Source organism: Augochlora pura, chromosome 4 (assembly GCF_028453695.1).
Source record: "Augochlora pura isolate Apur16 chromosome 4, APUR_v2.2.1, whole genome shotgun sequence".
NCBI classification, from domain to species: Eukaryota; Metazoa; Arthropoda; class Insecta; order Hymenoptera; family Halictidae; genus Augochlora; species Augochlora pura.
Window position 1 is genome coordinate 21,569,397 of NC_135775.1, and position 10,189 is coordinate 21,579,585.

General features: G+C 39.6%; 1 protein-coding gene across 1 annotated transcript; it reads left to right on the forward strand.

Moving 5' to 3' along the window:
* The first annotated feature begins 628 nt into the window (after positions 1-628).
* Positions 629-9,919, forward strand: LOC144468873 (uncharacterized). Its single transcript, XM_078178654.1, is given in 7 exon segments — positions 629-798; positions 800-923; positions 5,971-6,228; positions 7,469-7,605; positions 7,890-8,340; positions 8,744-8,921; positions 9,381-9,919. Coding segments are annotated over 7 exon segments (1,560 nt in total). The 3' UTR covers positions 9,623-9,919.
* Positions 9,920-10,189: the final 270 nt, after the last annotated feature.

The window sequence follows — 10,189 nt, forward strand, 5'->3', positions numbered from 1 at the left end:
CAGTCTCTCAATTTCCTGGAAATCAATGATTAAACTGAATAGCGCATTAATCTCGTTCGCACAATTGTCAAACTTTAAATTTCAGATAACAATATTCTCATCAATACCTTAATAAAAATCTAAAGAAACGTTCCTTTCTCGCGTCAACTCTACCTTCACCATAAATAATTAATAACTTGTTAGAAGTGCTCGAAATCGAATTTTCTATTTCCGTAAATTCCTAGAATTCTTGGAGAATTAGCTAAAAATTGTATCATATTAATAGGTGAAACTACAAAAGACAGATAAAACGACGAGACACCGAATTTCTACACGTGCCACTATTCACACCAAAGAAAAATCAATGATTTAAAGTCGATTCGTTCTTTTACAATTGATCAGTCTGTATCGTTTTTGACGAATTGTTCGCCGTCGTATATTTTCGGACAGAGAAGTCACCGGGCTAAACATTTCGCCCAAGCACCGAAACGGAAGGAACGGGTTGAAGAAACTCGATAGACGCGATCTCGGCGAAGAACCGAGAGAAAGAGGACGTGGTGTCCGCTCGAGGCCGTCGCTGCTCGCGAAGAGGACTCCGGTAAGGATGGTTGTTAGCAGAGGCAGCAAGCATGCATTAACAGTACTCTGGATGGGCCGGTGGTTCTCTGGTTCCTTGATTTCCGTTCCTCCCCTCCAGGAGACAGTGCCCGTTGAAGGAACAATCTACCACAGAAGGGAGAATTCTTCCGTGGTACACGCGCCGCAGTTCATCGGGAATCTTCGTCAAAATTGCATCCCTCATCGTGCAGTCCTCGCAGATAGGTAGTGTGGTTATTTCATTTTTCCTACACGTGTTGCCGGTCACCGAACGAGCCGAATACAAGGATAGAAGAAGAGCGAACGGGAAGATCATGTTGACGGTTCTGATCGCCGGATTCTGCACGGTAGGTCGTCTTTTTGAAATTCTTCTTGACCGATAGAATTTTTTCGAAATTTCACGATCGGCTGCGTCGAGAAGACGTTTATGTTTCATCAGCGTGCTTCGTCGATAAACTGCGGATTTGTAAAGTAAAATTGACAGAGTTTATTGCAAGAGATTTAAGTTTGATAAAATTGCTCCTCTTCTTTTAGTAATTTTAATATGTTGCACATGATAAAAAGATATCGTCGAATTCTTGCAGTTTTGTATTAAATCTAATTGTTTTTTCTGACGAACGTGTGCGTGCGCATCTTTATCGTATTTTATTTGAAACAGTCCATCGTTAAAACAAGACCGATATTTGCATCGACCAATTATTTTTCTGAATAATCTCGTACAAATTCGAAAACAATATATACGCAATAATTTGCTCAGTTTTAATAAATATTACATCGCTCCTTAAAAAAATACGAATCGTTTATTTCACTATAGATTGTTCATTAGCCTAACACCGTTTGTTCAAACGCCGGTCAACCCCCTAATGCTCACGTTTGCGATGTAGCACCCTAACGAAAGCTCTGCATTTCCGAACTCTGTGAAAATAATTATCGCTTTATAAATAAAAGCAGCACTTTATAGGAATTCTAAAAATCCTCGCTTCTCATGATTCGACGATTGATATTAAATGAATGATGATATCGTGATATAGGAAGAACATTCTATCGGGCATCAAGGTTATTAGAAAAATGATATATAGGTAATAAAAAATTGATTCGACATTCGGGGAATAGAAGTCGGGGAAACAGCGTGCGCTGACGCCTGTGGGTACATTAACATTACAGAGTAGTGTGGATAGAGGCGATTCGACGTCATTCCGTCGAATGGGGAAAAAAAAGAGCAGAATTTATGGCGCCGTAAAGGCACAGTTGCGGTTCTCTCGTACAAAACGGAAAAAAAAAATATATATATATATACGTGTGTGTGTTCAGTATATAGTTATCTAGAAGGCAATCGGGAGAGAGAGGATTCGTGCTGGGAGGACCGTTTTACGTAACAGATTTCGGTTGTTTCTCTCTTCCCGTTAAATTCCCGGGCATCAATCGAATCGGCCCGCGCGTGTGCCACTTTACGTACACCTTCACGTGTGCACACATCATTAAAATGTGTCGACGTTTGCGCGTTCCAACGTGCGTACGGGAAAGATCCACGAGATCTCTCGTGCAGTCCTGTTCTTTTTTTTATCCTGAATAACCGCCGAACATTTTAACGACACTATTTGCTACCCTTATCTACACTTGACACAAATCGCGTCTCCCGAAGTAATCGCGTTGGCCCGCATTGCTCCCTTTATATCATTTCGAAGCTTATTTATTATATAATCAAACTATCCTCAACGCGATTTTTATATTCGTGAAAATACTAAGAAGCGAAATAAATGCCTAGTCTACGGATCAATTAACATTTCCGGATCTAATTTAACATAATTTATTCCTCATTATACTGTCCCGATACTTTTATTGTATTCGTCATTCTCTTTTTCGTAGAAATACGGGATAGTTCGCTGTGGATTGTAAAAATAATTGCCGTCGACCATATGTCGATGACACTGTCATTATCCCGTGAAAAACAGCTCGATAATAGCGAATTTTAAAACGACACTATTACACGTTTCTAATAATCTTTTAAAAGACAATAGAAACTACTTTGAAGCTATTCTAGAACAAAATATCGCACAGCGGTTCGTTTAAATAATACGCGATACGTAGTAAATGTTAAATGGTGTTCCGATACGTATTCGCTGTTGCTTGATCGAATTTTCCATTATTATCACGGGCATAATTATTTCCATTACTATTCGCTGCTCCAATTGAATTTCCTCGTTTCGCCGGGCTTCTCGTGCACCGAACCAATCAGTGTTGCCTAGTCGATCGAAAAAGCGCTTCGATAAAGACCCGTACGAAATCGTGGCTGTTCCCGAAGTCGTGGCTCGGCATTTTATTCGAAACTGAGACTTGGCTAAATCTTTATTAATGCCACGGATTAAATTGTTTAATTACGATGACCACGAAGTCAAATACAATCCTATTTGTCTTTCTTTATCCGAGAACGAGGCCGACTTCGAATTTGTTTATTATAATACACGCAATTTTGATGTATATAAGTTACTTGTTGGACCTTTGGTAATACCACCAACTATACTTTCATAGCTTTAAATTCTAATTCGACTGGCGTTCATAAATATAAATAAAAGGAAGGTGTATAAAATTGTACAGTATCTAAAATATCGAATAAATGAATTTTTGAAGCATTAGAATTCTAAGGAAATCCGTGAAACGTGAACATAATCATAGTCCAATGTAAAAGTTCACGCTGTAAAATAGGAGAACGGTGAATTTCTTTGCGAGAAGCGCGAGCATGTAATAATAAGTCTCGGCACCTAACGTATCATTACAGCAATTCGGTCTTCATTTCGCCCGAAATAGTATATTCAATTTACCGCGCGATTAAACGGGAAATAATAAATCTGATATTTCAACGATTATAATATAGCACGGATGATTGCACGATTGATCGATCGATCGATTGTATCGATAAGTCTTTTATTTCGTAAACTGTATCGAGCGGCGTCGCCTTTTCTAAAATGCATCGCGAATCGGTTTATCGGGTCTATCATCTCCTGCGCGAGTCGATCATGATACTTGTCAGTATCCCGGAGCAGAACACTTTGATATTGACCTACCTTGAGGAAATAACCATGACCTATACCACTATTACCCGTCTGGCTGACCGTACGATGGGCAACCTGTATGGTAACGCATAACGAATATCTTAGGTGGGCATCAGAGCGTTTCTTTACACCGTTATTCGAATTGAAGTCTGCTTTCCACGCGTGTTGGTCACCTTGTTTCATATCGAAGGCAACGCCACAGTAGGCACCGTGATAAACGCGGAACAAGCGCCTGCCCTCGCCGGCGTACCCAGGAAGAACGTTCGAGTGACTTGCGTTAATTAAGACCATTGCGGTTCTGATGTCGCGGGGTTAATCAAGATATTACCTTGATATTCCGCAAAGGATTTGTGATCGAACCGACTCGGCCCCCGGTGGCAGACCATTATTTCACTCGTCTTTTACTCGATAACAATAGAATATTCTGCCTGGCTTTTTTTACCAGGAATTATAAAGCATAAGATGCATTTTTCAGCCCGAAATACTTAAAATTCTACCTCGAAATTGAAAATAAAGCAACTTTGCCATTAGCATTAACGGAGGAATAAAATATCAAATCTTAAAAGAATTATGGCACTGAAATTCGTCTTCTTATACTAGCACACCTTTTTCCGTAAAGAATTTAGAAAACGTGAAGATCTATTTACAATTTTAATCCAGAAGATAACGACACACCTGCTGAAGATTTGCCGAAAGCTTGAAGTCAGTCGATGAATTAGAGCTTGAGATATCGCGCGCTTGTTACACAAAAGCTGGACAAATATTGACGGACACATGTTTCCTTTACCAGAGAAATAAGAACGTAAACTCGTTTGTTTCGTTGATTGTCGGTCGCGTTCACCTTAAACGCTAAAATATGCGGTCCGCCCGTGATTGCGGTCGTCCCGACCGAGTAACAATTTACTCGAGTATGCGATTAAGTCGCGGACAATGTGCGCCCGGGACATGTCAAGAAAATAACTGCCGTAATCCGACATGCGGGGCTCGAAGAAAAAAGAGACGGAAGAAAAAATATTGTACGAGCTGTTTTGACCCCGTGCACGGGCAGTTCGGGGTTTAAGAAACCGTTTCCTTGAAATTGGAACGTCACTTATTTTCGGTGTAAAAAAGTCAAGCCCCGGCACGATGTGGGGCAACGTGCACGGTTACTGCCGAAACCGAATCGCTTCAAATTGCCGTGAAAATAGGAAGGAGCATCTTCGCGACGATCACGAGGGGGACACGTTTTAAAAACAATGAAGATTTTTCGAGACACGGAAAGCGAATTAATGATGCATGCGTAACGACGAATAATAACGATAAGTAACGGTTTCGATTCGGGTTGCAGAACAAACGTAGGAAATTATTTTTCCACAAACGTAAAAGTGTCGTTGTTACGTTTCCATACAAAATGCGCCATTGTATCATTAAAATAACTACGTAACGCGTGATTCCTTGGTAAATAACTTCTAACTACATTTACGTAATAATACGTAAATTCGTAATAATAATCAAATTAGAACCCTTAAATTGTAAAGCTAATTGTTAGCTCAGTGGCACCACTGATTAGAATTATTGTCTACCTGTTTTCCAAAGTCTGCTTATTTGGTTCTAAAAAAGGTTTTGGAATTTCGATTTTGTCTACGATTAATCTGTAAAATTGAATGTAATTATTCAATTTAGAAACGTTGATATATTATCTCGAAATCGTCTTCAGCATAAGCACCCCGTAATAAAACTAATCTAGATCGATTAATTATTCAAGTGGAAACGTCAACGTCTCCGCGAGAAATGGCGCGGAGCACAAGCACATTGTAGTAAAACTAATCTTCATGAATCAAGCTAATATTTGACGTGCCAATCTACAGACGCATCCTATTGTGCCGCGATATTTTATGTGACAGCGCGCAGACATACCGATTCCCCATCCTGCAGAAAAATAACGAAATCGATCATTTCGTTTGCTATAGAGTCTATCTCACCATGTTTCTCTAACTAAACTAAAAACGAACATTTTATTTCACTGTGCTTCCATTTACACTAATCTACAAAATAAACAATTTGTAATCCAACCCAAACGTTACGTTCGGAACGCATCGTTTCCAACTTGGAAAAATCGCCGCGAATCAACCCCGATTGGTATCAGCAATCTGGACGAAATTAAAAGCTCGTAGCTCTTTTATCGATCGTGTCGCCCGATTAGTCGAAGGTCGCGAGCGCGTGATCCATTGTCCCAGAAAGCGTCGCCGAAATGGGGGCTAAAACAAATCGCGGATGAGAACGAGAAGAATTGCGCGCGGAAACGTCGGGGGGGAATGTTGCCCGGGCAAAACCGTGTAGATGAATGACGGCGGTATTGTTTCAGGTTGCCGCCACCGTTGCCCAGGATTACGAGGTCTCTGACATTCAGTGCAGCGGCGCAGGATCAGCCGCTGATTTGCTGACAGCAAAGATCAAAAGGCCAGTCGGCTTCAGAGGGGCGCCGCTTTTTGCCGACGACAGATCCGCCAATCCGCTCACCGACATTCACTGCCAGATCAGGCCAGATCCCAATGATCCCCAGGAAGATAACTATTTCCTGAAGGTTACTGACTTCTCAAGATGCGGTGTCCTGAAGAGAAACGTGAGTCGCCCTTCGAGCGTTCGTTTCGCGAACCGATTAAATTCCTCGACCCCGTGCGAACTGTTACGGACACCGTAACATTCGCGTGGCTACGGTTTCCGAAGATGCCCAATTATCGATCTTTTCGATTCACACAATTTTTTGCGATAACATTAAGCTCACAATTTTTAACGCTCTCGTTTCTGCAGCTTCGCCTGTCCTTTGACATCAGATCGACGCGTCGCTTGAAAATTAACTGGTTTAATTATTAAATTTGATCGGTTCTGGTATTAAATACCGCGGCCTGCACTTCATCGATCGAAATTAAAAACGATCTAAAACAGCATCGTGCCCGTGAGTTGATCAATCGAAAATGGAACAGCGCGATCGAATTAGATTTTCAGTAAATCGAGGAGGAGAATTTGATAGTTTACACGGTTATTGACCAAATACTCTACAAATTGTTCCATTGATTTTCATTTTGTCGTAGTGATTTTATTCTCAATTTTATACTCATTATTTTAGTATATATCGTTCTACTGTATTAATAAAACGGTCGAGATGCATCCAAGTTCTCCTGAAAGCTAGAGGGTTCGACCGTGACCCAAGAAGCGAACACTCGAGAGACATACAGATATTCAACGTCGCTTCAAGAAACAGGAGAACCTCCTCCATTGATGTATCGTATCTCAAAGCAATTATTCTAAAGAGGATCACCTTGAACGTTGAAAAAATAACGTAAAAAGTGTTAAAACAACTCTAAACACTGTAAATACAATATTTAAGTAGAGAAGACGGACGAACTCCTTCACAATCAGCTGATTAAATGAAACCCTCTCTGTCGTTCCAGCAAAGTGGATTATTTCGATCATCGTACTATATATTAATATTTCGTATTATATAATACCAATGTGTAATTTGTTATGCAATACCTGTCTCCTATCGCGTCAAAGAAACGTCCAAGACACATAAATGTCAATGCAGCATTGACCCAATTCAAAATGATGCTGTTTCATGAATGATAATTTCAATGAATATGCAATGCGTCTGCGAGCTCTAGGTCTGTTTTGATCGTCGCGCTTCTATTACAATAAACAAACAGTTTAACTATTTGCGATTCTTTTTTGCCGCAACAAAAATATACAATAGTTCAAATAACAGGCGATGCTCGAGACAAGGATCTTTATAATTGTCGCGTAAAGTTCCCATGAGAAAATAATAATTTCCTTTATTAAATGGTCGCTCTTGGCATTGTCGACAGGGATTTATTCACCTAAGAATATGGTTCCCCGCATTTTCCGGCGTCGTAATGCTGGCCGATCAAGAACTGATCCTCATGTGTCGACCACCGGAGCCCACACTACTTCGACATAAGGCCGCCGGTTTTGCGGGCACATTGTAAGTAACAACTATACTTTTATCAAATCGCATATCACTATCTGTAATTTGAGAGTTGTATAAAAATCCCAGTCCGCATGAGAATTTCGAAAAAAGTTGCAAATCCAATATGCACATGAGAATTAAACGAAAGATGCATTATCCAGTCCGCGGACGTTAACGAAAAATTTCGTTATCCAATTCACGAAGACTAAACGTCGCAATGTTGCAAATCCAGTGTATATGAATATAATTTTGACGAGTATGAAAGATCGAAGGATGGTGAAATTAAAAATGCCTTTCAGTCCGCACGGAGCGAGGGTGTCAGGGGTGGTCGAAGAAACCCCGGGTCGTTTGGAGTACGAGGTAGCTCTTTATCGGGAAGCTACGGGAAATGTGTCGGACGCGTCCGGATCTCAAACCGTCGATCAAGCAGTCCCTATCGGCACAAAGCTTCAGCTGAGAGCACGAATCAGCTCGGACAGCGCGTGGGGATACATTAAACTCTTGGAGGTGACTGTCAGCCCTGATCCTGATCAGCCTCACGCACCAGGAAGTGTCGTCCTCGTGAAAGACGGCTGCAGAAATCGGGACTTCGCTTCGATAATTCCTCATCAGCCGGCACGGTATCGGGAAAGGAAAAATGAGGTTTTCCTCGACTTCGAAGCGTTCCTCTTGAGCTCGATGAGAGAACGGTCCACTTTGTGGATACACTCGCAGATTAAAGCCTGCATGGAGCCGCAGGACTGTCAACCGGTAAGGACACGGTTCGAGGGTTGCTGGAGGGTCGCTCATTTCACACAATTCTCATTCTGCAGTCTATGTACACAGTTCTCGACATTTTCATAAATTTTCACCCTTGGATCGACCTTAAATGCGTCCATAGTTAACTGTAAAAACAGACGGCATTTTGAAAAAAGATATTCAAAAGCTTTAGTTTCAATAGAATTTGTTAAATAGAAGAATGAGAAATTTTGTGTAACGAGGATAGATGTTTTCTTTGTATATAGGAATATTTGTTCGTACCATTAATTTAAAAAATAAGGTATTCATATTTCTTATAAAAATGGAACGATGTAAAAAGTATACATATTTATGTTAAATCGTTTTTTATTTCTATATCGAGTCCTCGAATTTAATGTTACATATGTGGTTATAGGATTTCTGTCTGGACCTGTTCGAGCCGTCGGGTCATGGGAAAAGAAGAAAAAGATTTTTAACAGAGGAATCACCTATATTTCTTTCCAAAGACAGGCGTTCGATAAAAGAATACAATGATTCGACGCCATCCACAAAATTCAAAGAAAATATCGAGTACACAGTAACGATGCCCGATGGTGAGTTATAATATTAAATATTGAAGATAATTTTTGAGAATTACAAATTTAAAGTAGTCATTATTATACATTGCATCAGCATGACAAAAAGCATTATCGAAGATGGTCGTGTATAATTACAAACGTATGCGACCACTGCCGTTTACTAACACAGATATTTAGGCAAAAATGCAAACGAAAATGCATAGAATTTCCGAACATTTGAAACAGAAAAATGCCTTAGATCTTTAAAACAGTGAAATACCTTAAATATTTAAAATTATAAGATTGGACTAAATAATCATAGTAAAATATTCATTAGCTACCAATGATAGTCTTTTTTAACGAAGAATAGGTTAATGAAACCTTGAAGGTGAACAAAGTTACATTATAACAGTATCATAGAAATGAATGGAACTATATTACAACTAACAAAACGATGAGCGCAGATGAATGAAACGAATTTTTATACTCTTCCAGATTTATATCAAAAAGTTACCGCCGGATTTGAGAACAGTTGCGGTAGCTTTCTTTACGTTGCTACCGGGTTGGGCGCACTTCTCGCCTTATCAGCCTTTATCATGTGTTATCTAGCTTCTCGTTTACACAGTTTGTCGTCGACTATACCGCAAAATAAATCAATTGATGAACTTATCCGAGATCGGGCGAGAAAATATTCGGAGACAACTCAAGGCTACACCGGTCGATCAACGGTGCAATAGCAAAGTGTTGCACACAAATGTATCATACTTGATCGAACTCGTTACAGAAATCTTGTATGCAAACTTATTATAAAAAGAAATATAAATGTTGTCTTTTTTTTATAAAGATCATTACAAGAAATTATTAGAAACACTATACTATATATAAAACGTATAGTTTATGTAAATAATACGTATACAAGGTGAATCATTTATTTCAAATAACTTTTTCACGTGTAAGCATAGTTTGTCACGACTAGAATTCTCCAATATGTTCGAAGTGTGAATGATTAGGCGCGTTGTTATCTACAATGTCGTGTAGACAAAAATTGTTGACAGCTGCTGTAGTTTATATATGAGCGTGTCTACAAATGCATGTGATAACAGGATGATAACACTTTAAATCATTGATCTTGTTTTCGCAACGACACCATTCTGCATTCAGAATATTGTGCTACATTTCTGAATGGATCAATATGTTCCAAGAAAGGACACTTTAAAGCATACTCGTAACGCTTTTAACATTTTTTGGAATGTCACGACGTGAAGAAGTTGTCTGAGATATTGCACATGTGTATTATTTAATGT